General features: G+C 42.6%; 2 protein-coding genes across 5 annotated transcripts in view; one reads left to right on the forward strand and one right to left on the reverse strand.

The window, feature by feature from the left end:
- The window catches only part of chsy1 (chondroitin sulfate synthase 1), a 49876-nt gene extending 32540 nt beyond the window's left edge, over nt 1–17336 (forward strand). Inside the window, 2 exon segments of the mRNA XM_029426953.1 lie at nt 14483–15082; nt 15084–17336. Of these exon segments, the coding sequence (XP_029282813.1) occupies nt 14483–15082; nt 15084–16076 (1593 nt within the window). The 3' untranslated portion in view covers nt 16077–17336.
- A 5196-nt stretch (nt 17337–22532) lies between these two features.
- lrrk1 (leucine-rich repeat kinase 1) overlaps nt 22533–27254 on the reverse strand; it is a 74461-nt gene continuing 69739 nt past the window's right edge. For all 4 annotated transcript variants that reach the window (XM_029457266.1, XM_029457258.1, XM_029457273.1 and 1 more), the window contains 3 exons: nt 26311–26829; nt 25733–25834; nt 22533–24085 (listed from right to left, as the gene is read on the reverse strand). In XM_029457266.1, coding sequence (XP_029313126.1) covers nt 23908–24085; nt 25733–25834; nt 26311–26829 — 799 coding nt within the window. In that variant the 3' untranslated portion in view covers nt 22533–23907. The remainder of the gene's footprint in view (nt 24086–25732; nt 25835–26310; nt 26830–27254) is intronic.

A 27254-nucleotide genomic window follows, 5' to 3' on the forward strand; every position in this document is an offset into this window, starting at 1 on the left:
GTTCCTGTTGTTCCTCCAGCTTTTTTGGGCGGCACTCACTAAATGCTAGCTCCATGGACCACCAGGACTCCACAAGTATGTTGCTGCCCACCACAGGGTTATAATTACCTTCAACAATAAAAAATAAAATAAAATAGGCCAATATTGGGTAGTTTTTCCCTTGGCTTTTATGGGTGGTTTTAATTTAGGCTTTTGCCTTGATGTTAGAAAGCAGTTGATGCTGTGGATCCGCCCATGGGCCTGCTCGTCTGCAGACAGACAGACAGTAATGAAGCAGCTGCGGTTGCCTTCCTCTTAGAATAACGAGTGACTGCAGTAGGCCTGAGGTGGCAGGAAGGCCTCATCCATATCACACCGGATCTGTGTTCTTTGTGATACATGATGCAATCAGTCTCTGTAGAAGACATTTCTGTGTCATAAACTGAAAGGTGTGGATGGGATGATGCTCTCCTGGGTGGGGGGGATTTTTAGAGCAATAATGGACAAGAGGACGAGGCAGTAAAACTCTTTTGTGGTGCCAGAGAACAGTCCAGGATACATTACATATTCAACATAAAACCACATTACACGGCCTCTGAAGTAAAGGCACTATCACCACAGTTTGCATGTGTTTAAGAGTTTCAGCATGGGTCAGAAGAACAACTCTCCCAAAGTGACCTCGCCTTTCCGTGTTTGTCTTTGAATTTAAATGTTTGGTACGGTTTCGTCAATCCAAGAGGAAAGCGAGTTTGCCTCTTGGTTTTAGGCGTTAGTGAGAGCAGACTCTGGTATGGCATCATGAAAGTCACTGTTGGGATTATGCCCACTCTTCAGATCTTTGACTAGATTCTTTTAGCATTTTTGCTTTATAGATTAAATGTTTTGTCAATTTCCATATCCGCTCAGTAGCAAGATATTTAAACTGCACCTTTCTAATCCAAGTTCACCTTTACCAGTATACCACAATCACCATTTGATTGATTTAAACGTCAGCATTTCCTTTTTGGAACTGAGCAGTTGATTCTAGATAGTAAAAACCTTTTTAAAATATTGTTCATGTTTATTACAACTGGTATCTTGATTTAGTTTTGTCCACAATTTCTGACAATAGTAACACTGTAGTCACTAAATTATTGGCTGAGTTCTGGGAATATGGTGAACTTGCTAAAAGACGGGTCAAGAAACACGAGCAGTCAGATACTCCGGCAGACTGTTAACAGGTTGGACAAATGTATTTAGAAGAAAAAAACAAAGGTGAACAGTAAAGTTATCACATAAACTGTCCATCTCAGTTTACACACACACTTCCTGCTTCTACTTTGACCTCCTTTACTTCCTGTAATTGAACAGTTTAATGTGCAATGAGGGATGAGTGGCAACATTTCAGGTGCTGATTTCATTGTAGCAATGTCATTGAGCAATAGTTTCACAAGTGATACAAATAATGAATAAAACTATGAAAATAAGTTGTAATAAACTTGTAATAATTATCCTTTAATTTGTATGCTGTACAAAGAGGTATATCTGATCGTGTGTGTGTGTGTGTGTGTGTGTGTGTGTGTGTGTGTGTGTTGACGTGAGGTGGGGATGAGAGAATGGAGGCCTCGAGAGGCCATGTGCAAAGGGCATATCATTATATGGTGTTCTCTGACGCCACCGTCTAACTCCAGCTAATCAAAAAATGGCCATCGTCCGTATGGGCTTCACTGCTTAGCCCTGGAGGTTGCTGCTTGGTGAATCCTCCGTTAGCTGATAGAGAATGAAGCATCAGTCCGACTAAGTGTGTTTGATAAAGTGCAGCCTTATCTAGAAAGAAGTGAAGAACTGTCTATTTCTGCTTTTGCCTTGTGTAGGGTCATTGTGGTCGAGTTGACTTGTTTTTAGATCACTCAAAGCAAATGCTTTACAACATACAGAGTCAAAGAACCATACAAGGTGCACATCAGCTCGTCAGTAGTGATGAACATTCACACACACTCGCACACTGTTGGCCATCGGGAGCAATTTGGGGTTCAGTGTCTTGCCCAAGGACACTTCGACATGCTGACTAGGGATCGATCGTGTCTTATACTTTGAAAAATGGAACTTTTAATGGAGAATTGCACCAACATGATGACAGTGGCAGGTTGAGCTTTTGGCATTTTTGTTTGATGCTTCATGAAGAAAGGCTGTTTCCTGTTTTTGAGGCGCTTTTGATGTGAGACTTGACACCATTGAGGTACACATGCCACACGCTTGGCTGTATGCCCTCCTTAAGACGAACAGAAGTGGTTTAAACGACGTGTTGTGATCCTTTGAAAATGTGTGCCATTATCCCCATATACAGACTGCAGTGTTGTCAGACATTGATTTGTTTGTGGCGTACCGCCATCATGTGAACATTGACACTAATTGATTTTCTAATTTTATTGTAGAGTTTTGAGTAGTGCATTGATTGTTTCACCCGAAGACAGTTTGGACCAGTGGTATTAGCTAAACAGAGGACTTAGAAATGTAAGGAAACACACAAAGCTGAACAGTCGGACCAGTGTCATTAGATATCCAATGAATTAGTTTGGAATATTTCCAGGCTTTAGTCGGCACCATAGGCAGCTGAGGCAGAGATGGTCAGGAAGGAGCTTTAGCTAATGAAAAGAGATGGAGCTGTTATATATTATACTATCATTTATATCATTTGTTTTTCACAAAGTACTTGTGGAGCACCTTTTTATATAGGGTATTATTTAATAATTAATTTAGGAAAAATTACAGTAATGGTCAGACTAACCCTATCCCTACTCCGTCGTGGGGATCCTGAAGCTCCGACCATTCATCCGGACTCTCCTGTATACCCCCTCTAGTCTGTTGACTCATGACATGATCTGTACAGTCTGTAAAGCACACTGAGACAAATGTATAATTTGTGATATTGGGCTATACAAATAAATGTGATTTTGATTTGATGATTCATTAGAGCTTGTTGTCGTCCTATCTCCAAATGAAATGTCAGTTTTTCGGCTCTTCAGATTTTCATCTCTGTTCTGTGGCAGTTGTCTGAGCCATGTCTCACAACTCTCTCGTTATCCAGTGAATTAACAGCTGCCAACACTGAGTCTTTAGTGTGCTTCTTTTCATCCTCCACTACTGAGATGTTCTTTCATCAGAAATAAGTGAGACTCTGTAGAGATAATGACATTGGGACAATGCTGTGTTTTCAGTCTGTACCATAAAAACACAAATGTGGTATTCTATACTTCCACAGATTATGTGTTTGTAAGGAGAGCTGTTGCTCCATCATAACTCTGTTTGTATATAATATCAGCTGATATCCCGTCTGTTCACCGACGAGGTTCCATTTTGGCGCAGGGGAATAGAAAGAGAGGCTGCTCTGTCAAAGACTGAGATAAGGACATCAGGCTGAGGCTGAGGCTGACGTGATCAGAAACCCTGTGGCTCCCAGGGTCCCCCAGGTGGGAGGATGTCTGGGCTCCACCGTGTCATGAGGATCAAGATAAGAGTTCTGCTGCTACAGCTGTCGAAGCTTCCGTTTTCATTTGTGAGTGCTCATTATTTAAAAAAGTTAATTGAGAATGTGTCTCTCAACAGATGTCATTAGGGACCAACTACAGGTATGAATAAGTAGTGAAAGGACTTGCTCTTTAGTTTCTCAAATGCGTAATGCTAGGAGCGCCACAGACGGGATTACATTTAGTCCCTGGTGATGTAGTACCATTCTCGTATTATTTCTTTAATTTTGCCCTAACCTGAAGTCAATTCAGAAAGAAAGTTTTCTCAGATTCTGACTATCATTTCACAAACCAGAATTAATTCAATTTCTGAGATTTGTGAGACAACATTTCTTTTCATGTAGTCTCAACTGTCTTCTGTAATTGAGTCGTAACAGTGCATATCTCCCACGTCTCCCTGGAGCCTGAGCTAAAGACATCTGGATAGAACAAAGGGCCTTTTCTGCTGCCTGTCACCAGCCCTCAGTGGACACACGGCCCACATTCCTCTTTTATTACTGCTCTCTGCATGCTGGAGTAATAAGAGCTCATATTCAGATAATGGCACTTATCAAGGTGATCTTCGGACCGGAAGATGCATCACACTCAGATGTAAAATCAAGCTGGAAAATGATGAAATATCACAGAAAGTAAAGATAACACTCAAGTCTGGTGTTATTCTCAGAATCTAGTAATGTTTCTGTAAGTTTCAACTCAATGCAGGCACATTAACTTATAGTCACTATGTTATTAAGTAATGTTATGGTATTTTAACGTGTCTTCTGCTACCTTTAAGACAGCAGTGTGATACATATATAGGCAGAGGAATTCTGAAAAACATGAATTAAATGATTAAAAAAATATTTAAGGTAAAGATCATTCTCTCTAACAGTTATCAGTTTGATAAGTCTGAGCTCAGAGTTTTGCTGTCATGGTAACAGTGGAGGGGATAGTGTTACTTGGTCCCATTTCTCCTGCTGGTCTGTGAATGTGTTGAATCAAGACTAGAAATGACCTAACTGGATAGTGACTGCAGAGTAAAGGAAATAAACGGTGCATACAACTGCCAAATATTTGATATACTGACAGAAAATAAATGTTTTCCTTTTTGAACTTGTGCTACTTAACAGTATGATTTTACACTGTGCTCGTTTATTAGGCTGGCAGTATTCACCAGCAGCAGCAGCAGCAGCCTTGAGCAGAAACGGCAAAGTGGAGAATGGATGTGTGGGTGCAGCGAAGCAGTGCGAAAAGATTGCATAACGCTAGATATATAAATCAGATACTTCTGGTTGTGCTGCAATGAACTGACAGGAACATGTTGGTGCTTGTGTCATATCCCTGTGGCCACTTCTCTAAAACAACAATGCAGTCTGCACTGTATAACGTTCCCTTTCCCTTCCATTCCATTGTACTCCAAATGATCAAAATATGATGCGTAAGTATTAGGGCTGTCTAATTAGCGCGTTAATTTCGATTAATTAATCACAGAAAAAATAACGCGACAAAAACATTAACGCAGATTCATGCATACCTGTCAACATTGGAATTTCAAAATAAGGGAAATATTTTGCCGGTCTTTTGGCCTTTTTAAATTTATTTTTGAAAGGTTAAAAATACGGGATAATTACGGGAAAATATGTAAATGGGAGAAAAACGGGATGGAAGTAAAAATACGGGATAATCCCGGGAAAAATGGGAGGGTTGACAGGTATGGATTAATGGCGCTTTTAGATACCCCCCCCCCCTCCCCTTGACTCTTTACGTCACCGATGCGGCGCGGCAACAGCAGCCTCGTCAACATGATGAAGCAGATGAGAAAACGTTACTTGGCCCAGTGAATGGATAGTTTACATTAATAAACTCCCGGATGTAACTGTTGATGCTCCGTTCTGTGTGATTCATGCAGAAAATAATTTCTGTACCATCGGAGAACTTCAAGCTGAAATATGAGCTAAACACAAAGCACTTAGCAGCTAGCTTGGAGCTAGCTAGCACCGCCGCTGATGCTAAAGTGAGCGACCCGTCTCGTCATCTCTCGATCAGGCGTTCAGACGCAGAATGAGTCTGTCTACCTGAGACACATTAACAACTCCATCATGAAATGTATTGCAATGGACTGCAGGTGGTAGAGGACAGGGGGCTAACGGAGGCTTTACACATGGCGTCAAAGACACAACTTTTAAATATATTGTTTATTGTGCAATGAAAGAAGTTGGGTCCGATTTGAAATTGCACTTTGTCAAACTGATGGTCTGTGTTGTCTAAAATGATTGTGGCATACAAGATAGGCTATTGGAGAAAGAGTATTGAAATAAAAGACATGTTGACCAGTTTATAATGCTACTCATTGATTCACTAATCTTCCAAAATCTATTTGAATAAATATTTTGAAATGCTTCTCACAGCAATTATTGATATATGCGATTAATTTAGATTAATTAATCACAAAGTTTGTAATTAATTAGATGAATTGTTTTAATTGCTTGACAGCCCTTTTTAATCATTAAACAACCCTGACCCATAAAGCAAGATGGGCCCCTAATCACTAAATCCGTCCCTGAAAAACACAATCAAGTCCCGGCTACTCGCAGTCGGGAACATCGATGAAGCTTAGCGGAGGTATTAATTTCCAAACTGCCGTATTAGTCGCTTGCTTTGACAAAACCACTGCAGTTATAAAGTAGAGCATGGATTTAATTAGTGGGGGTATACACCAGGGAAATACTCCGGCGAGTGATGGTCAGAAACACTCGTGGTTTCATTCTGCTCGGCTATCCACTCTGCCTAAGCATGTACACACAAACAAGCAGTGACTTCTGCAAGCCTACACCCACAGTATCTATTGTTGATGTCACAGAATTTTACTGGAAATGTTTCAGATGGAAAGTATAAATACATTTTATAGTTGAAACACAAACAGACATGAAATAACAGCTGGAAAAGTTAAAGAGTAAATAAAGTCTGTAATTGGTTTCTGCTGGAGCCACACCGATTTAGACCAACAGCTTTTAGATGAGGCTTTGCAGAGGAAAAGCAGAAAAATACAAGCCATAATTTTTCATCCTTTCTCATTTATTTCATATGACACGGCCATGGAAATCTCAAATTCTCCTTCACTTTAAAGATGTACAGTATATCGGCACCTTTCCACTTTTCAAATCCTTAACTTTCATCTGTAACTCAGTTTTGTATGTAGTTGATGGTATGGTGATTATTTGTATTAAATAGTCATTTTCCTTGAAATTTGCCATGTCAAGTACATTACAACCCAGGCTTGAACCTTGGTATAACAGGCCAATTTGGGTCCTATTCAGCCTTTTGTGTCTGGAAGTTTTTTGTAAGCTTGTCTCATTTTTCTCTGTTCCCTCTTCCCTCTCCTTGCCTCCTCTTCTTTCTCCTCATCTTTCCTCTTCCATTCCTATGTTTGATCTGTGTCTGTCTATCAAGGTAAACAAACACTAATGATGATATAAGTTTTACAAATAATGGCCGAGGGCGTGATCGCCACAAACGAATAAAAGCCGGCCCTAGATACAGGCCAGGTGAAAAAATTCTGTCCACTGAAACGATGCAGGGCTTTTAATTTGAAATGGATTCGGGACGTATTGAGTTTGTATTATTTGTTTCAGAAATGCAATGCTTATCAACATGTACAGTGACGTGAACAAGTATTTTCTCCCTTCCCGATTTCTTCTACTTTTGCTTATTTGTCACATTTAAATGTTTCAGATGATCCAACAAATTTGAATATAAAACAAAGACAACACAGAATGCAGCTTTTAAATGATCATTTCATTTATTGAAGGTAAAGAGTTATTCAAAACCTATATCACCCATGTGAAAAAGTAATTGCCCCCCAAGCCTAATAACTGGTTGTGCCACCCGTGGCGGAAACAACTGCAATCAAGCGCTTGCGATAACTGGCAATGAGTCTTACATCGCTGTGGAGAAGTTTTGGCCCACTCTTCTTCTCTTCTGGCCCAGAACTATTTTAATTCAGCCACATTGGAGGGTTTTCGAGCATGAACTGCCTGTTTAAGGTTACGCCACAGCATCTCAATCGGATTCAAATCAGGACTTTGACTAGGCCACTTCAAAACGTTCATTTAGTTTCTTTTGAGCCATTCAAGGTGGACTTGCTCGTGTGCTTCGGATCATCGTCCTGCTGCATAACCCAACTGCGCCTGAACTTTAGGTCACAAACTGAAGGCCGGACATTCTCCTGCAGGATTTTCTGGTAGAGAGCAGAATTCATGGTTCCATCAATTATGGTAAGTCGCCCAGGAAGCAGCCCCAGACCATCACACCACCACCACTGTGTTGTGTTTAGTAACTAAGGGGGCACTTACTTTTTCACATAGGGCCAGGAAGGGTTGGATAGCTTTTTTCCTTCAATAAATGAAATGATCATTTAAAAGCTGCATTCTGTGTTTACTCATGTTGTCATTGTCTAATATTAAAAATAAGTGCGATGATCTTAAACATTTAAGTGTGACAAGAAAGCGAAAATAGAAGAAATCGGGAAGGAGGCAAATGCTTTTTCCCAACACTGTACATGAACAGTTTTCAAAGTGTAAGGCAGCCAGCTCAGCCTAGTGTAGATCTCAGCTTGACTGTTCTTTGTGCACTAGTTTAGATGGCTAATATTGATGAAGTCATCTGTCACGATGCTGTTGATGGTACAACCACCTCCCATCACACGCATCAACACCAGACCTATTGTGGAGCTGTCTTTCGTGTGAGAAGCTTTTCCCTGAGTTGAGAAATTAGTTTGGACAGACCACCCTAGCTTACAAAAGGGCCAATTACGGCAGCATAATGCCGTCTCCAATTAGATTTGCATGGCATGCTCAGAGGCAGCACTGCCCATTGTCCTGCAGATTAAACGGGAAGAGCTGCGCTGCGACCATGCTGCCTCCTGCTCGGACTGAGCCTCAGGCCTGCACCAAGCCTTCCAGCATCACACACAAACCTGTACATCCAAACACACACACATACACTGTTGTACTCATGGGGGACCACTAGCATTTACTTTGCTGTTTTGAATGGATTTAACACTATGACTGCATTAAAGAGCTTCTTTAACACTGCTTGGTCATGACAGTTTTTCTTCTTGCAGACAAAGAAAGACACTTGTCACAAGTTTTTAACCAACAATGTTGAAGAAATGCTCAACCAATTTGGTGCTGCACTTCCATAAAGTTCATAGGAGACAAATTAATACAAATGGTCACAATCAAAGCAGCAGAGGCTGACATATCCTGACTTTTAGTCTTTAACATACTGCAGAATAACCATATTTAAAATATAAACATTACCATGAAGCATCTTTCCACTTACCCCTCTGATTGCTAGATGCCCCCATCTTTCAAAATCCAGATAACAAAGTTTTCTGTCGTAGTCTCCACGCCACAATTGAGATAACCCTGATGACATCTCTGTGACATCATCAGGGGTTGTTTTCCCAGACATGACCAAACTTCTCCAGAGCCACAAAAGACATTATTCAACCGTTTCCACAGGCTGAGTTGTACTAACTGAAGTGCTCCTTTACGGTTAAACTGCAGTATATCAGAGGTAATATGGCACATGGACATGGTGTCATTCTTTAAGACTGGGATGTGATTCTTATTGACAACGTTAAACATTTGGAGACTCTCCCAACCTTTTGTCCCAGTCCTGATGTAATTTCTGTTATGAGCCACTATTTAAACTTGTAACCCTGTCTTTGACTTTTTATGAAAGAGAAGTAACTTCTATAGCTCTGGCTGAGTGTGTCAACTGTCAACTAGTCAGGATAAGCCAGACCAGCTACCTCACCAGTTCTTCTGTCTGTTTTACACATTTGCTGCTACGTGCAGAAAATAACCTGACACGCTGCAACACAGACTCTTTGTGTTTGTTCCCAGTTTCATGAGGAAGCACTCTGAATTTCCCATAGCAATGATTCATTCTCCATAGATACCATATTTAGAACCAAACTGATTTATGATTTTTCATAAAGGAAGATTAAATAATTACAACTGGTCGTCAGAACATAACCCTATTGTATGGTTAAAATACCCAGGAGACTTCTGTATTTCTATCTGTAGGGAACATTGAGGAGCTGCTGCTGCTACTGCTGCTGGTGGTACTACTACTACTGCTGCTACTACTACTGCTGCTACTACTACTGCTGCTACTACTACTGCTGTTGCTAGCTACTGCTGTGCTACTAATATTGCTGCTGCTACTACTGCTGCTACTGCTACTACTACTGCTGCTGCGGCTGATACTACTACTACTGCTACTGCTGCTGCTACCGCTGCTGCTGTTATTACTAATAATTGTATTTATATAGCACTTCTCAAGCTTGAGCACAAAGTGCTTATCAGATTAAAAGAGAACTTTGAAATGGGAATTCACAGTGGGAGGAATAAATAGAGGAACCAATCCAATCACAGATTACCTTTCCTGTGTATTAATATTTTTGCTTTGATTATTGTGTTTGTGTTGACTGGGTTAACAGTATGGCTTATGTGGAGACATACGATGAAACTGAAAACATTCTAGGTCTGCAGTGTCTGTAGGGCTGGCTCTCACTTTTTCAAAAAGTCTCTGGCAAACACATTTGAAATAACACTACGTACTTCTATCATACTTCTAATTTAAGAGTGTGATAGCGTGAAGCGATACCTTCTGACTTACCTTTGCCTGGTTAGATAATCGTTGTAGTTGGGCAGGGATGTTGTGAGGTTGATGACTGTGAAGAAATCGCACTAAGGAGTCATAAGTTGCCACAAAAGTAGAGGTAATGTAATTAGGAAGGGTGCTAATGATGGCAAAGCAACAGGGTAGAGCCATAAACATCCTGACCAGTTGGCTGTCAGCTGATGACCACTGGTGTTACCCTGCTGGATACAGTCTGAGCCAACAACTGTGGGGAGGGAAACTACGATAGAACAAATGCAGACAAAGGCATGGGGAAGCAAGTGGAAGCTAATTATTATTATTATTATCAGAAATGTAAGAATGTCAATGTGAGACATGAACCCCTTTATGTTACTCTGATGGCAATTTAACATGCCTGTCATGTTTGGACAAGTGCCCTGGTCACATCTTTATCTTATTTATATCTATTTATTTATTTTCTCAATCATCTGTTATGTACAGTATCAATTTAAGAAATTAGAAAACAAATTTTCTGCAGGGCGACTGGGACAAAGGCTGTTGGGGAAAAAAAGCCATACAACCATAGTAATAATCTGACCAAATATTCTCCCTATATTTTAAATGTTTATTCATGTCACCTGCATGGATGAATATGGCAGGAGCTCAGTCCATAAGGACTTGGCTTGGGAACCGGAAGGTTGCCGGTCGAAGTATGCAGTGTGGCGCTCACCTTACTGCCGAGATGCCCTTGATCACCGGGGATCAGCCCACTGCTCCTAATACCAGGATGGGTTGAATGCAGAGTCTACATTTCCCAACGATCCCAAAGAGTATTTTTGGCACCAATCTCAATTTGAGTTTTTTTTTTTCTTTTCTTTTTTTCTCCAATACCAAGGCCAATCCTCTACTGAAATAAATAAATGCTGATTAAATATACATCTGCCACATTGAAATAACGTGTGGCCTTCTAAATTTGAATTTTCATGAGCAGCTTAAAATATTGATATGATATTCAGGAACCTTTTTTTTGGCCTGCCATCAATTTACTCACATAATTAATGTTAATTTGTGACAGCTGATATAACCTGCTGCAGGGGATGTTTGTCATTTTAACTAGGACTTATCAATGTAGTTTGGAGAGACATTCGGTGTCGGTGAAGACAGTGCATGTTAGGAGTCGGCCTTCTGGGACATAACCCACTGCAGGGGTTCCTCGACCCCCAGGAACGTCATTTAAAACGGCATTTTAAATGCAGCTGCCAAATTCCTAATTTAAAACATTACTAGATGAAAAACCAAGTCAATAATCACGGTTGATGATAAATAAGTATAGTTGATCAGCACTCTTGCCAAGCTCTAAACATTAGAGCCTAAATAATGCTGGTTAATCGCCCTGAGTTCACTTAAAAAACATCGTCAGATAAAACGTCAGTGTTTTCGGTTTGAAAGTACTAGACATACATTTCTGTTAGTTGTTGCACATGCAATGTCCTAGTTTCAGATGTAAAGGCTGACCCTTCACCTCTGAAGGCACAGCTCGGCTCAAGACTTCCATTAATGACAAGGATACAGTGTGTTTTGATTGGCAGGCTGCCCTCTCTTAGGTGCAGAGGAATGCAGGCTAAAGCCATGGAAAAGCAAAGAGTTACTTAGGCAGTTCCAGCGATCGTAATTCAACTTCAGGTATCATTTTCCATAGCTCTCAGGCCTGTCCTGTCTTATTCCATGTATGGCCTTTCCCTGGGGATCAGGTTTGTGGCTGCATTCCAGAGGCGTCTTCTCAAATTAGACTTTCTAGAGGCTGCAGCCATTCTGATGCTCCCTTCATTGGGAGGCAATGACACAAACCCTGCCTTCTTGACCACGGTTGAGATCCTGCCAGCATCTCCAAAGCAGCTGTCCAGATGTTTACACTTTTAGCATCCTGCGTTTTGAGTCACAGTAGGTTTGCAAAACTCTAGCAGGTTTGCAGTAAACACTCAATCACTTACTTGTCAGCAGCGAACTGTGTGGTGGACTGTGCAGCTGGTGCTGCTACAATGGCCGATTGGTGATCGGATCATATATCGATATATATTGAAAGGATGATCGACTATTGTTTTTTCCTACTCTGATATAAAAGCAATATTGCGTGGAAGTCTGGGTCAGTGCCTAGGGGATGGCAGACCGGGGTGGTGGTTCCCTTATTCAAAAAGGGGGACCAGAGAGTGTGTGCCAACTACAGGGGTATCACACTTCTCAGCCTCCCTGGTAAAGTCTACTCCAAGGTGCGGATTCCGTCCTGGTAGTGGAATAACGGACCAACTCTTCACTCTCGCAAGGATCCTGGAGGGGGCCTGGGAGTACGCCCATCTGGTCTACATGGGTTTTGTGGATCTGGAGAACGCGTGTGACCGGGTCCACCGGGTGATACGGTGGGAGGTGCTACGGGAGTATGGGGTGAGGGGGTCACTTTTGAGGGCCATCCAATCCCTGTACGCCCAAAGCGAGAGTTGTGTCCGGATACTCGGCAGTAAGTCGGACTCGTTCCCAGTGAATGTTGGCCTCCGCCAGGGCTGCGCTTTATCACCAATCCTGTTTGTGATTTTCATGTACAGGATAGCGAGGCGTAGTCGTGGAGGAGAGGGGTTGCAGTTCGGTGGCCTGAGGATCTCATCGCTGCTCTTTGCAGATGATGTGGTCCTGATGGAGTCATCGGTCTATGACCTTCAGCAGTCACTGGATCGGTTCGCAGCAGAGTGTGAAGCGGTTGGGATGAGGATCAGCACCTCAAAATCTGAGGCCATGGATCTCAGCAGGAAACCAGTGGATTGCCTACTCCGGGTACCCCAAGTGAAGGAGTTCAAGTACCTCGGGGTCTTGTTCGCAAGTGAGGGGACAATGGAGCAAGAGATTGGCCGGAGAATCGGAGCAGCGGGGGCGGTATTGCAATCGCTTTACCGCACCGTTGTGAAGCAAAGAAAGCTGAGCCAGAAGGCAAAGCTCTCGATCTACCGGTCGATCTTCGTTCCTACTCTCACCTATAGTAATGAAGGCTGGGTCCTGACAGAAAGAACGAGATCGCGGGTACAAGCGGCCAAAATGGGTTTTCTCAGGCGGGTGGCTGGCGTCTCCCTTAGAGATAGGGTGAGAAGCTCAGCCATCCGGGAGAGACTCTGAGTAGAGCCGCTGCTCCTTTGCATTGAAAGGAGCCAGTTGAGGTGGTTCATCTAGTAAGGATGCCACCTGGGCACCTCCCTAGGGAGGTGTTCCAGTCATATCCAGCAGGGAAGAGACCCCGGTGAAGACCCAGGACTCGGTGGAGAGATATCTTCTCACTGGCCTGGGAACGCCTCGGGATCCCCCAGTCGGAGCTGGTGGATGTGGCCCGGAGAAGGGAAGTTTGGTGTTCCTTACTGGAGCTGTTGCCCCCGTGACCCGACCCCGGATAAGCGGTAGACGATGGATGGATATAAAAGCGATTTCAACTCACTCACTATCAGTTATATAATTAATCTCTGAAATCCTTGAGAGAAGTTTCTGGTGCAGCTGCATGTACGCCCGCCGAGCCCTGTGAGTGAATTTTAAATCCTTCATTACAAACCAGTTTGCTGTCTCTTCTCATGATCTGACAGCCAGCATCTCTTTTCTCCATAAACCTGCTCACCAAGTTATGGTGGCCCTGTCAATACGGGATTAACCACCTTGGTTGCCCACTGAATGCAGTATATTTTTGTAAACCAAACTAAAATGATCTGATTCAACGTCAAGTTGCTTTCCAGGAAAAAAATGCTAGCTTGGCAGAGAAAACACTTTTTTGTTTCCCGTGTAGCAGCAGGAACAAATTGACCAAACATGGCTACCCAAATTAAAAGTGCATACAAAACATACAAACTGTGGATGAAGAGGGGACAGGGAGTTGACTTCATGCATATGTGTGGAAGGCTTTGCATTTCTGCAAGTTTATGTTCTGCTTGTTTAATAAGCGTTTAATGAATTGCTCACACTGTCTTCCTTACTGGCAGATTTTGTTGCATTGATGAATAACAACCATAGTTGTCTTCGACTCAAGTAAAATACAACTGTATGTCTTCATTCTCTCTGCTCTGAACGCTTTTAAAGTATGGTAAACTATGGCAGACAAAATCCTGTAAAAACACTTTGTGAAAGCTCTGAAGCAGACTGGTACAACCAGCAAGGTGCTGATCATGGTGGCTACATCATGGTGCAGCTTGGTCATGATTGTACCTTCATTTGTCATGTCACAGTAAGCTGTTTGCTGAAAGTGATATTTTCCATTTGAATGAGCAGGTGTAACAACATGCAGTGTTCCAAATGTACGTGACCTCAGTTGCACTAACACGATCCCTTTCCTGTCTCCACAGATGCAGCAGCTCTTCTATGAGAACTATGAACCAAACAAGAAGGGCTACATACGAGATCTCCGCAACAGTAAGATCCATCGAGCCATTACCCTCCACCCCAACAAAAACCCTCCTTACCAGTATCGCCTACACAGCTACATGCTGAGCCGGAAGATCGCAGACCTGCGGCACCGAACCATCCAGCTCCACAGGGAGATTGTTCAGATGGGTCGCTACGGAGCCAATGAGCCCAGCCGAGAGGACCTCCAGCTTGGCATGCCTCCTTCATTTATGCGCTTCCACCCACGGCAGAGAGAGGAGGTCCTAGAGTGGGAGTTCCTGACAGGCAAGTACCTGTTCTCATCATCTGACAGCCAGCCGCCCCGCCGCGGGATGGATTCCTCCCAGAGGCAAGCCCTAGATGACATCATCATGCAAGTTATGGAGATGATCAACGCCAATGCCAAGACACGGGGGCGGGTTATTGACTTCAAAGAAATCCAGTATGGCTACCGGAGAGTCAATCCCTTATACGGGGCAGAGTATGTGCTGGATCTGCTGCTGCTATACAAGAAGCACAAAGGAAAGACCATGACGGTGCCTGTGAGGAGGCACGCCTATCCTGCAGCAGACCTTCAGCCAGATCCAGTTCAGAGAGGAGGGAGAGATGGATGCCAGAGCACTGGCTAGCCACATCAACAAGGATTCAGACTCCCTCTCATTTCTGTCCAACTCCCTCAAGATGTTGGTGCCCTTCAAGCTGGCCACCTCTGGTCAGGAACAGAGGGAACCAAAAGAGAAAAAAGTCAACATTTTGGTACCTCTGTCGGGGCGCTATGACATCTTTGTGCGCTTCATGACTAACTTTGAGCGAGTTTGTCTGATTCCCAACCAGAACGTCAAGCTGCTCATCCTGCTCTTCAGCACAGACAACAACACGGAGCGGGTCAAGCAGGTGGAGCTGATGAGAGAGTATCACATGAAGTATCCCCGGGCCGAGATGGAGATAAAGCCCGTCACTGGATCCTTCTCAAGGGCTCTGGCTTTGGAAGTGGGTTCCTTACACTTCTCCAACGATTCTCTGCTCTTCTACTGTGACGTGGATCTGCTCTTCACCAGTGACTTCCTCAAGCGCTGTCGGACCAATACAGCCATGGGGGAGCAAACATACTTCCCCATCATCTTCAGCCAGTATGACCCTAAGGTGGTGTACGCTGGGAAGGTCCCTAGCAACAACCACTACGTCTTTACCTCCAAGACAGGTCTGTGGAGGAACTACGGCTTTGGGATCGTCTGCGTCTACAAGGGAGACTTGGTTCGAGCTGGAGGCTTTGATACGTCTATACAGGGCTGGGGATTGGAGGACGTGGACCTTTTTAATAAATTTGTCCAGTCAGGGATGAAGTTGTTCAGAAGCACAGACACAGGGATAGTGCATGTTCACCACCCCGTCATATGTGACCCCAACCTGGAGGCAAAGCAATATAAGATGTGCCTGGGCTCCAAAGCCTCGTCACACGGCTCCACCCAGCAGCTGGCCGAGCTCTGGCTGGAGAAGAACGAGCACGGCTTCAGGAGACTGGCCAGCAATAACGGCTCAGTTAGGACAGCGTGAGAACAGCCGGGCTGTCATAAACTGAAAACTGCATGGCGTTTTCACTACCTAATTTATTTTTTATTGAAATGAAAGACTTAAATGGATATATTTTGAAAATATGTCTTTTTTTAAAAGAAAATATACATAAACGCCATGATGAACAGTTCAAAGAGACAGTCTGGGTTCTAGTACGGAAGTACTATGTTTTGATTAATGATGACCAATATTGTTGCGTGAGCCTGAGGCTCCTCTAGCCTGTTACATGTGGTCTGTCGGGGCAGTGTGTACCTCAGTGAAGTACACCGTCATGCTCCTTTAATGTGTGCAGAAACACACTGGTGTCCATGTGCTCTCAGACCAGCAGTCAATTCTTGATTGTGAATGTTTACAAAAGACATTTAATCGATGACAGAACTCAGATCACAGCTATCTCAATGATTACTTCGGGCCATCTTTTCTTTCCATTTGCTTTTATGGGTTTGGTAATATGACACAACACTGTTACTTTCTCCTGGACTTGTTTGTATTTGTCTTCATTATTATTTTCTGTGAACCCAACTGCTGGATATTATATCTGCAATTATTTTGCTGTCTAATTTATTGAATTTGCAGGCTCCATTTCTACTCTTCAAAGATTGTATAACCATGTCAGCTGTGGGATGGTGTTTTTTTTCATGTTCCTTTTCTTAAACTCATCACCAAAGAGTTTTGCACAGTCTGCTTTAGGTATTGTGTGTGTGTGTGTGTGTGTGTGTGTGTGTGTGTGTGTGTGTGTGTGTGTGTGTGTGTGTGTGTGTGTGTGTGTCAGCAGGCACTAACATGACACTGACTGTATAGAAGTTTTCATAATAATAATAATAAAGAGTAACCAGGCCTTTGTAATGGGTGCAGTAAACCAGTCTGGCCTTTAATCCCAGTGGGTTGATGGGAGCAGCTCTCTGATGGTCCGGCTCGAGTCTCTTTTTTTTATAAACGACTTTAGTTTTGTGTTGTGGCTGGTCCCGGTCTGCAGAGGACAGCGTCGGCTCCTGTCAGGTCTGAGGGCGCGGCCTGTACGCTGTAGTGCTCCGTAGGTTTAATGCTCCTCTTTCAGCATTGTAACATGAATGGCTGATTTTTAAGACTGTTGTTACAGGATGAATGACTGTGTTGTCATTATAGTGTTTATTATTATTTTTTCTTGGACTTTTTTGTAATTTTTGTTCTTTCTCTGTACTCTGTCCACCTGGGCACAGTTTTCTATTTAAAAAGAAATAAAAATGGGGGAAAAGTATGAAAGTGGCCTGCTCTTGTGGTATTTTTCACCTGCCAGGATGATGTCACTACAGAAACAACAGGTAAAAAGTCATCTTTAACTGTGGCTAAGTGATGCATACTGGCAAACAAATAAGCATCTACAATGGAGACCCAGTGAGCCGGGAGTCTTCAGGCCCCCGAGGGTGTGGGGCCACTCTGTCTCATTCTTCTGCTGGCATTCATACAGAGACTTATTTCATAACAGACTCTCTCTGCAAACACTACCCAGTAATGGAGATTGTGCAAATAATGATATCATAAGAGCAACAATGAATGTCAGTCGGTACACGGTTAAGGAAAGTGTGAAGCAGCTGAGGTCTGTGATCACTGAGGAAGCTCCTACAGGGACAATAAAACGGGGCCTCCAAAGCTGATGCTGGGATAAGTCAATACTGTGTCTTTACAACCGACACAAACGCAGACAGGGCGAGTGTTTAAACTGTATCTATATAAGAGCCAGCTGTGGACGGGTCCAATAACTGTAGACAACATGGCCCTGGTACTGGTTAGGCTAGTGGTCTAGTTTCCAAATAGAACACTAGAAGGTTGTGAGTTCAATACCAGGGACTGCCACCATTGGTGCAAGACATGTTTCTCCAGGGGGACTGTCCCTGTAGTTAGTTCACTGTAAATCTGCTAAATGACAAATATAATGTAATGTACTTCATTATCATACTAATATAGAGGAGCAAAAACACATAGTAACACACAGACTGTTTTATTGCCATGGCTTGATCATTTTTAAAGGCACACATGGAGACAGCGGAGCCCCTGTGACATTTCACCTCCTGTGTGAGGCCAGCAGGACACTTTCACCACTGGGCCCCAGTTTTCTGCAACAAAGTCTGTAGTGATGGATTCTTTACCAACAGGAACGTTGGCAGCACCACAATGTAGAAATTCTACAATACATGTTGGGTATTCAACATCTTACTAAAGTAAAAGCAAAGAGGAATTGGCTGTGAAATGTATTTAAATATAGCGTGGAAAGGAAAAGTTCTTACTCTAGCAAAAGGTCCAGTGATAATTGATTTAACATGTTAGTGCAGGTACCACTAATGCAAACATCTTTCATGTATCATCACAAAACAATCAACTCAATGGTCCACCTGGACCTTCATCATATGAGTTTGTTGCATTCACTAATGAAAGTTGAGTTAAAATTATTATAATCCCGGCACGATGGTGCAAAAGGCAAAATATGACGTCCGCGCGTATTGTGTGTAAAGCTCGAAGGCTCCATCGATTGCCGTGGTACTTGACCGTGCACCTCCAATTTTTTTGCAACTAGGCGGGTGTGGGACTTTTCAGATACAAATTCTGATAAAAGCAAATAACTTGTCTCAGTGTTTTAGAAGAATTTATGCTTTCAAATCAGAAGATCCTAGAAATCTTTCATTTAATAAGAATACATTTGTTGTTCCAAATATCTCAGTCTTTTCTTTCTGTATAAAGGTGAAAAAGAATGTCTAAGAATATTTCCTAAATGATGAGTTTACAGTTAATTACAGTTCCTTCTCTGCATTGAGGAGTTCCAACTCTAACATGTGGTGGTGGTTGGGGTGGGGTTGACAAAATCCAGCCCTGTAGCTTCTTTATGTGTACTGCCTTAAAAACTGCCTCAGAACTCGAGTTCACGTCATGATGCTGAAACAGGTTTTCATTTATTCAATGTCTTTTAATAAATCTATAAACCTTAACCATCTTTTTATGTGGTGGTTAATAAGGAGGAATACAAAGTGGAACACACACACACACACACACACACACACACACACACACACACACACGGTGTGGAAGTGATCAGTGTTGTGCAAAGGCGACTGGTGAACAACAGAGGCATTGTCCTGCTCTGAGGGGGTACAATATTTTTGCACACAAGAGATTTCACAACACATATACACAGACTGCTACTGCACACTGTTTCAGTGGATCTACATGTTTCCACTCACTGTGAATCTGAACAAGTTGACTTTACTTCAGAAATTGAAGGCAAACGACTGCCTTGAAAAGGTCAAACTCAAAGATGCTGTTGAACACAATGTTGTACTCTGGTGCAGTATACTAACATTGAATAAGTAATGCAATGCTCAATACTTCCTTAAATTGTAGTACAAATGTACACAAATGTACGATGATGCCACAATGATGTACTCATAGGCCAACCTTACCAACCTGTAGAGTTACAGAGAGTTCTGCTCGAGAGGATTCAGTTATTCTACACACAGGAGAGACATGAGTGTACGACAACGTTTTTCAGACCAAGGACCCCCAAACTGGTGTAGTGTGGTGCAGGGACCCCCTACTGTATATATTGTATAGAAGAGGCTTGAAGAGGTCCTTTCCTCCACTCTGTCTCTGACTGTAGGTGTGTGTCGCCGCCCTTCGCGAAGTACAGCGGAGGTGGGAATGTGAATGCGCAAAGTAAAAGAAATAATTGTAATAAAGAATACTTTAATTATTTTTTTTATTGCTTTATCTACAAACAATTTTGCGACCCCCCTGCAGTCCCCTATTGAAGACCTATGACTTAGACCATGGAGAGTGGAGGAAAGGAGAGGGGTGAACTAAAATAAATTTCCGCCACGCACTTAAAAAGCCCAGTCTTGATCCGATATCTAACCTTCCCTTTCTTTCTAAGATCCTTGAGAAAGCAGTCGCAAAACAGTTGTGTGACTTTTTACATAATAATAGTTTATTTGAGGTTTTTCTATCTGGATTTAGAGTTCATCATAGCACAGAGACGGCACTGGTGAAAGTTACCAATGACCTTCTATTGGCATCAGACAAAGGACTTGTCTCTGTTCTTGTCTTGTTAGACCTCAGTGCTGCTTTCGACACTGTTGATCATGACATTCTACTTCAGAGACTGGAACATTGTGTTGGCATGAAAGGAACCGCACTAAGCTGGTTCAAGTCCTATTTATCTGAGCGATCTCAATTTGTACTTGTTAACGATAAATCCTCCATGCCAGCCAAAGTCTGTCATGGAGTCCATCAAGGTTCTGTACTTGGACCGATTCTATTCACCTTATATATGCTTCCTTGAGGCAATATTATGAGGAACCACTCTATAAACTTTCATTGTTATGCGGATGATACCCCATTACCGCGATCTATTAGATCAAGTCAGATGAAACCAATCAATTAGCTAAACTTCAAGCATGCCTTCATATATAAAAACTTTGATGTCCTGCAACCTTTTGATGTTAAACAGACAAAACTGAAGTTATTGTACTTGGCCCCAAACGCCTCTGAAACGCATAATCTAAAGACATAGTAACTCTGGATGGCATTAACTTGGCCTCCAGCACCACCGTAAGGAATCTCAGCATTATCTTTGATCAGGATGTGTCCTTTAACTCCAATATAAAATTAATTTCATGGACTGCCTTCTTTCATCTATGTAACATTGCAAAAATAAGACACATCCTGTCTCAAAATGAAGCAGAAAAACTAGTTCATACATTTGTTACTTCAAGGCTGGATTACTGCAACTCATTGTTATCAGGTTGTCCCAAAAAGTCCCTTAAGACTCTTCAGTTGATCCAAAATGCTGCGGCACGTGTATTGACTAGAACAAGGAAACGGGATCATATTACTCCTGTATTAGCTGCTCTGCACTGGCTCCTGGTAAAATCCAGAATATAATTTAAAATCCTTCTCCTGATTTACAAAGCCTTCAGCTATCAAGCTCCTCTCCAGTGGAACCAGCTCCCAGTTTGTGTTCGGGAGGCAGACACACTCTCCACATTTAAGAGCAGGCTAAAGACTTTCCTCGTTAATATAGCTTATAGTTAGGGCTGGCTCAGGCTTGATTTGGACCAACCCCTAGTTATGCTGCTATAGACTTAGACTGCCGGGGGATTTACACCTCTGTCCTTTCCCCATCTCTCTCTCCTCTTCTCCCTCTCTATCTGCATTCATGTCCCATAAATGTATATTACTAACTCAGCATCCGGGGCATCATCGCCGGAGTTTCTGTGTCTCATCTGGCAGGTTGCCACTATTAAAGGTTACGTCTGGATCATGAATTGTGGCTGTGCCTGTTGCTCTGGTCCTGCCTGAGGCCCACATTAATATTTATTTTGGAAGCACCGGGAAGCTTTTTTGACATCCTCCTAGATCCATCTTTTTTTTTAATATTTGATCACATCATCATTTTTGTCACATAGATTGTCTATGTTGTAATTTCATTATGTTGTTTATTCTGTTCACGTCATCTGTTTTTCCTTGTGCAGTGCGAGGGTCTAAGGACAGAGGGTGTTGTATCCTGTACAGTCTGTAAAGCACACTGAGACAAATGTGTAATTTGTAATATTGGGTTATATAAATAAATTTGATTTTAATCAATAACAGGAATGTAGAACACAGGGTTGCTGGGGGGTCAGGTCATTTCAAGAAAACCTACAGAGCCTCTTGTCTTTTCAGGATTGTGGATCATTTAGGGTCTAAATACTAATGTCACAGCTCAGAGATCAATTTCTAATCATGTTTCCTTACAATAAAATGGTAGCGTTTACAAACTGTACATATAAGAAACCATATAACTGTGAAACCATGAAACTGATTTCTAAAACTGTGCTAATGCACACACTTTTAGCCTAGCCTAGCCAGGATGAACATTAAAGCCTTAATGACGTCATCAGGGTTGAGGTGAAACACGGACATAGAACCTCAGCGTTACATTACAGCATCTATGCTTTGTTATCACCACCAAGCATGTTTGAAGACTAAACCATCACTGCTTCGATTAATCATACCACCAAAGTTTACTGGAGCTAGAAGTTTTTCTGTCAAGTTTGTGTGGTTCATTGTGGAAGGTGAGTACAAACATAGTTCTGAGGACTGAGACACTAACACGTTGCATTATGGAACCTGTAGAATCCTTTTTTCCCATACTAGGGACTGCTTCATCTTTTTAAATGTTCTCTTTAAGGCCCCCAAACTTCATGAAGTGAAATACTAACGGGGTTAACATGTTGCTTTACATATGACATTATTATTTGGTGGAAACATGCAGTCAGGAGCAGGTCCAGCAGGAAGCTTGCCAAAGCTCTCGTGTTCCTCGTGTTATCGGCTTCCTTCTGTCCAGGAGTGTGCAGTGCATGAATGTAGATGGACAGATTTGTGAGTGTACAACTTAAGTTTGCATGTGTCAATGATTACGACAGACAGTTACCATAAGAACTTTATTCAGTACTGTATTATGTACACAACAACTTAATTCTGAGAAATACATAACCTCTGCCTTACTACGAGGCTTTACTGGCCCCCTGTAGAAATACAAATGTAACAACTTAAGACAACCAAACTATTTGGTTTGAAAGATAAAATGATTAAAGACATCATAAAACCATGTGGGGAGTAATGGTCTCCTCCAGTGGCTCTCAGCCTTTACTCTGACGCACTGAGGGCTGATGTTTGGCTATATAACTAGCCTATAGAGCACCAACGTCTTCCACTGACTTCTGCAGTCAATAGACTGTCACCTACCACTGTACAGCAAGGGGTAGTTACATTTGTCCTTTTAACCAAGAGAAAACTCTTATACCCATGGCAAGCGTTTAGCACACTGTGAAAGCCTCATGGGAGCTGAAGTCCTTCTGGCTGATCTGGAGGTCAACAGAACAACCAGAGTTCTGTTTAAAATCACATATTAATCGACCAAAGCAGCCAAACAAACAAAGTGCAGCTGAGGGATTCATCACAGCCCGCTGTTTTAATAAAGAAGCCTAGAAGCAATGTCTAACAAACTGAGTTAATGAACTACATTATGTAAAATGTGCACATGCACCGGCTTCTGTCCAGAACGTGCACCGGCTTCTATCCAGAACGTGCACCATTTCCTGTGAGTCTCGGGTTATGTGATGGAAATGCCGAGCAGTACCAATGACACTACGGCTTAATAAAGAACGTGTTGCACATGTTTTTCTATTCTACTGAGGTACAGATGCTAATGGAGGAGCACACTGTGGCGCCTGAAGCCAGAATGAGCTTCATTTAAAAAAATAAGAAGCATGAGGCCGCTCTGTTGCATAATGTTGCACAGGACACAGATGTTCTCTGGTAACAATGGGAGTTGTGGCTGGCATGCACTTTCATATGGCACAACCAACACCAATTCATTTAAACTTGTCCCCGTCCATAAAGTTGCAGATAGGAATGAAATCCAGGGACAAAGAATAAACAATGGATTGCAGCAGCTGGAGTCAGTCACAAACAGTCCACCACAACTGAATTCCTGTCATACCAAAGGGTTTAAATATGAAAATGCCACCAACATTAAAAGCTGTGCAGAAGGAAAGTTTGGTTGTGCGACCTTAATCTGTGATTTAGCTGCAGGGCTTTTCGTGTCTGCTGTGGGATTACAGATTTTTCAGGTCTGAATTTATTATTGGTACTGAAGTATGTGCACAGCTGGAGGCTCAGCCCCCCGTGTTGCCCTGATGTCAGCGTTCGACGGCCCCTTGCTCTGAACACTGGCAGTCTGTCGCTGTGTATTCCCCTCGGCTCACCCTCCGTACAGAGCTGCAATTCTGTAGCACAACAGCTACCTTCTTTTCCTCATGCAGGTCTCCAAGCGGCCGAGCTCCTCGTAAGACTGGTAGAAGACTTCCAGCTCGTGGCTGCCCCAGCCCCTCCAGACACACAGGCACCACTCCATGTTTTCCTTATGAAAGCCACATACAACTGTGTCCTTTGCCACTAGTGCTGCCTCCTCCAGGATCCTGAGAGAAGGAGAGAGCAGAGGGAAGAGGAGTGAGGGACATGAGACGGAGACCCATCTACGAGGGAAAGAGAGGGACAGAGCTAAAGTTGGTGGCACATCTCTGCACTGTAATTAGCTCTTCCTAGAAGCTAGCAGGCAGTTTCCTGGAAAGGCACTGAGGATACTGAATGTACTGTTAGCACTGAAGTTACTATTTGTCTAAGAAGTGCTGGTAAAGAACTAAATTCCTGCTCTGCTCTAAAATGCCTCATCCAAAGCCCTTTCGCCTGGAAAGAAAAAAATGTAAAATGTATCCAAAAACAAGGCAATCTATCTTTTATGAAGGCTGTGACAAAGCCTTCTGGGAGGAAGAGGAGCTCCAGATGACCCTGTATCCTAAGATCAACCGCCCATGTATCATGCAGAACAACCCTGAATTATCTTCTTCCATTGTTGTTTCATGTCGGGGAGGGGTATCATTATCCTCTGCTGTGTGATATACAGCACCAGGTGAGGCTGTGCTCACACACTCCGTACTAACTCAACCGTCCCTTGACCTGAGCCATGACCCCCAATGTGTCCCCTATGTTACAGGTGCACCATGCAGTAACTGCTTATTAAGGGCCCTGTTTTGGGTGGCCCCTTTATTGCCTGTTGCTAAAAGGCAGGCCCCTTTGTGGGAGCTCACACAGAAGTCCTTTCTGCAAAAGAGCAGCTGCTGGCTTCTTTACAGAAATAATTACAGACTCAACCAAGCAGCGTAAGTACATGATGAAGGATCTGGCTAAGCTTTATTGAGGCTGCATCAGTAAATTAATATATAGTTCTTTGGCCGGTGGTCAATGGTTCCAAGTTTAGCTGAAACAGGCAGGTGAAAAAAAAACCCTCTAAGACCCTTTAATGTCAGAAAGAATGTATTCATAGAACAGTTAAAGCCTTTTTAGACTAAATACAGCAAATCAAAGTTGTTAAATGATAAATAGGGGATTTAAAATCCATGATATTAAAGTACATGCAAAATAACACTTAATAAACAGCTCTGTAGCAAAAGCTTACTTTAACACTTCTACATAAATGCAGCGCAAATTCTATTCAAACTTTGAAATGTGCAGTATTATTACATTATGTGTGCTTAGTCTGTATATTTTTATATATTCCATTTTTTCTTTCTTTTTAAAAGCAGGTGGAGAAATGATGAATGATCCGACCTTCAGACAGACTGTAATCTCAAACGCATTACAACTCTTTTATCAACTTTCATCCCAGATTTTATTTCAGACATTGTTGTGCATGTGTGTACACTTTAACCTCTTTAAGGGTTTCACTGCAGCTGAAACATGACTTTATTTCAGGGCTTAAACTTAAACACGCTGAGTGTGAAAATATTCTTCTTATTCTTATTCCTATTTTTTGTCAGTACACTGGATGTTTCCTAAAATCAAATGGCATTGAGCTAGAATCAACCAGCAACATGTGATCCAAGCAGCATTACATGATTCAAAGCCTGTACGAGACCCCGCACTTCCAATGTTTCTCGTTATCATCAGTGTCATTGTTTTTAAAGTGCTATTTCCTGCTGCATCAAACAAAACAAATACACAAACAAGTTGCACAACTTTAAACCCCACATCATGTTTACTGAAGACTTAACAGCAAATGAGCTCACCCCAAAGAGGAACATCCAGGAGGAGCGAGGACAGCGATGACCCGCCCCCTCAGCTGATCGCCATGAGGCTGCATTTCAATGACCATCACATCACCTCCACGCCTGACACACACATACACACACACACACACACACACACACACACACACACACACACACACACACACGTGAGTTGCTGCTAAATATTCCCCCCTGATCCACTCTCAAAGTATAATGTGCGCCAGGTCTGCCAAGTTATTATTGATTTTGTTAAAAATACATTTCACAATATAACATTAAATACTTCAAATTACAGCACACACATAGTTCAGTCATTTACTTCTGTATTTAAGTTGTTACAGCTCGTGGTACTGAAGCGACTTCCTATTTACAAAGATGTATTTTTTATTGGTGCATTTTCCTAGCTTACACATTCCATACGTTTTAATGGTGCAAGACCTTAAAGTGGAGGTAAGGCCTTCTGTAAATATAAAGAACGTATAAACACGGTGTGTAAGATTTTGAAAGATTATTCATGTTTTTCTCATTTATGTACATCTCTGTATAATATGCATGTTTCTGGCTTCGCAGTATTGTACCTGGGGATCCACAGAGTTCCGTTCACTGGCAGCACTGTGAAGGCTTGTAGCCGAGGCTCTGTGGGCCTCACGCTTTCCTCACTGTCTGGGTTAGTGGAGGCCTGCTGGTCCAGCAGCTGGTCCAGCAGCTGGTCCGGCTGCTGGTCCGGCTGCTGGTCCGGCTGCTGGTCCGGCTGCTGGTCCGGCTGCTGGTCCGGCTGCTGGTCCGGCTTCCGCTCTGCAGGCAGTGGCACACTGCTGTGGTTGGCTAATGAGGCGAGGCCTTCAGTGCTGGAACGGTGCGACCCCAGCGGCTCCAGGGAGCAGCTGGATGAGATGGAGCAGTAGTCTGTCAGTGAATCCTGCTGCTGGATGATCTGAGTGCCCGCCTCCTCACTGTACATCAATGTCACTTCTCCATTAGTCCGTCCCAGCTTCTCCTCCTGGGCCGGGATCTTGAGTTCAGTGGTTGTCACCATGGTAACCCCGGCAGGACGCTGCACAGCAAAGACGTCCCGAAGAGGATGGTTGTCTCCGCAGCTGAAACCATATGATCAATATCATTATTATAAATCATGCAGCCAGAAATCTATTAAGTAAAAATGCAGAGAGGCATTTAATAGTTATGTCCCTTATAATCCATATAATATAATATATTATAAGTGATAGAGAACCTGAGTTTCTAAGGAAGGCTAATTATCTTTTTCATATGTTAATAGTATTTTGTATATTTTATGAAGAAAGTGGGATTGGAACCCAGAATATCATAGTTACAACTTTACATAATTGTCAATGGCAGTGACTTGTATTTCACTCTTCATATTTTATGTTTAATATGCGTTGCTTTGTGGCGACAGACATTTTGTCCTAACATGTCTCTTTTCTTCACTGTGAATGGATGTCATGAACTAAGCCACACTTGTCATTTAGACTGATACTTTATGAAACAGATTCATTCTGGTTCA

Source organism: Cottoperca gobio, chromosome 3 (genome assembly GCF_900634415.1).
Source record: "Cottoperca gobio chromosome 3, fCotGob3.1, whole genome shotgun sequence".
Classification (NCBI taxonomy): Eukaryota; Metazoa; Chordata; class Actinopteri; order Perciformes; family Bovichtidae; genus Cottoperca; species Cottoperca gobio.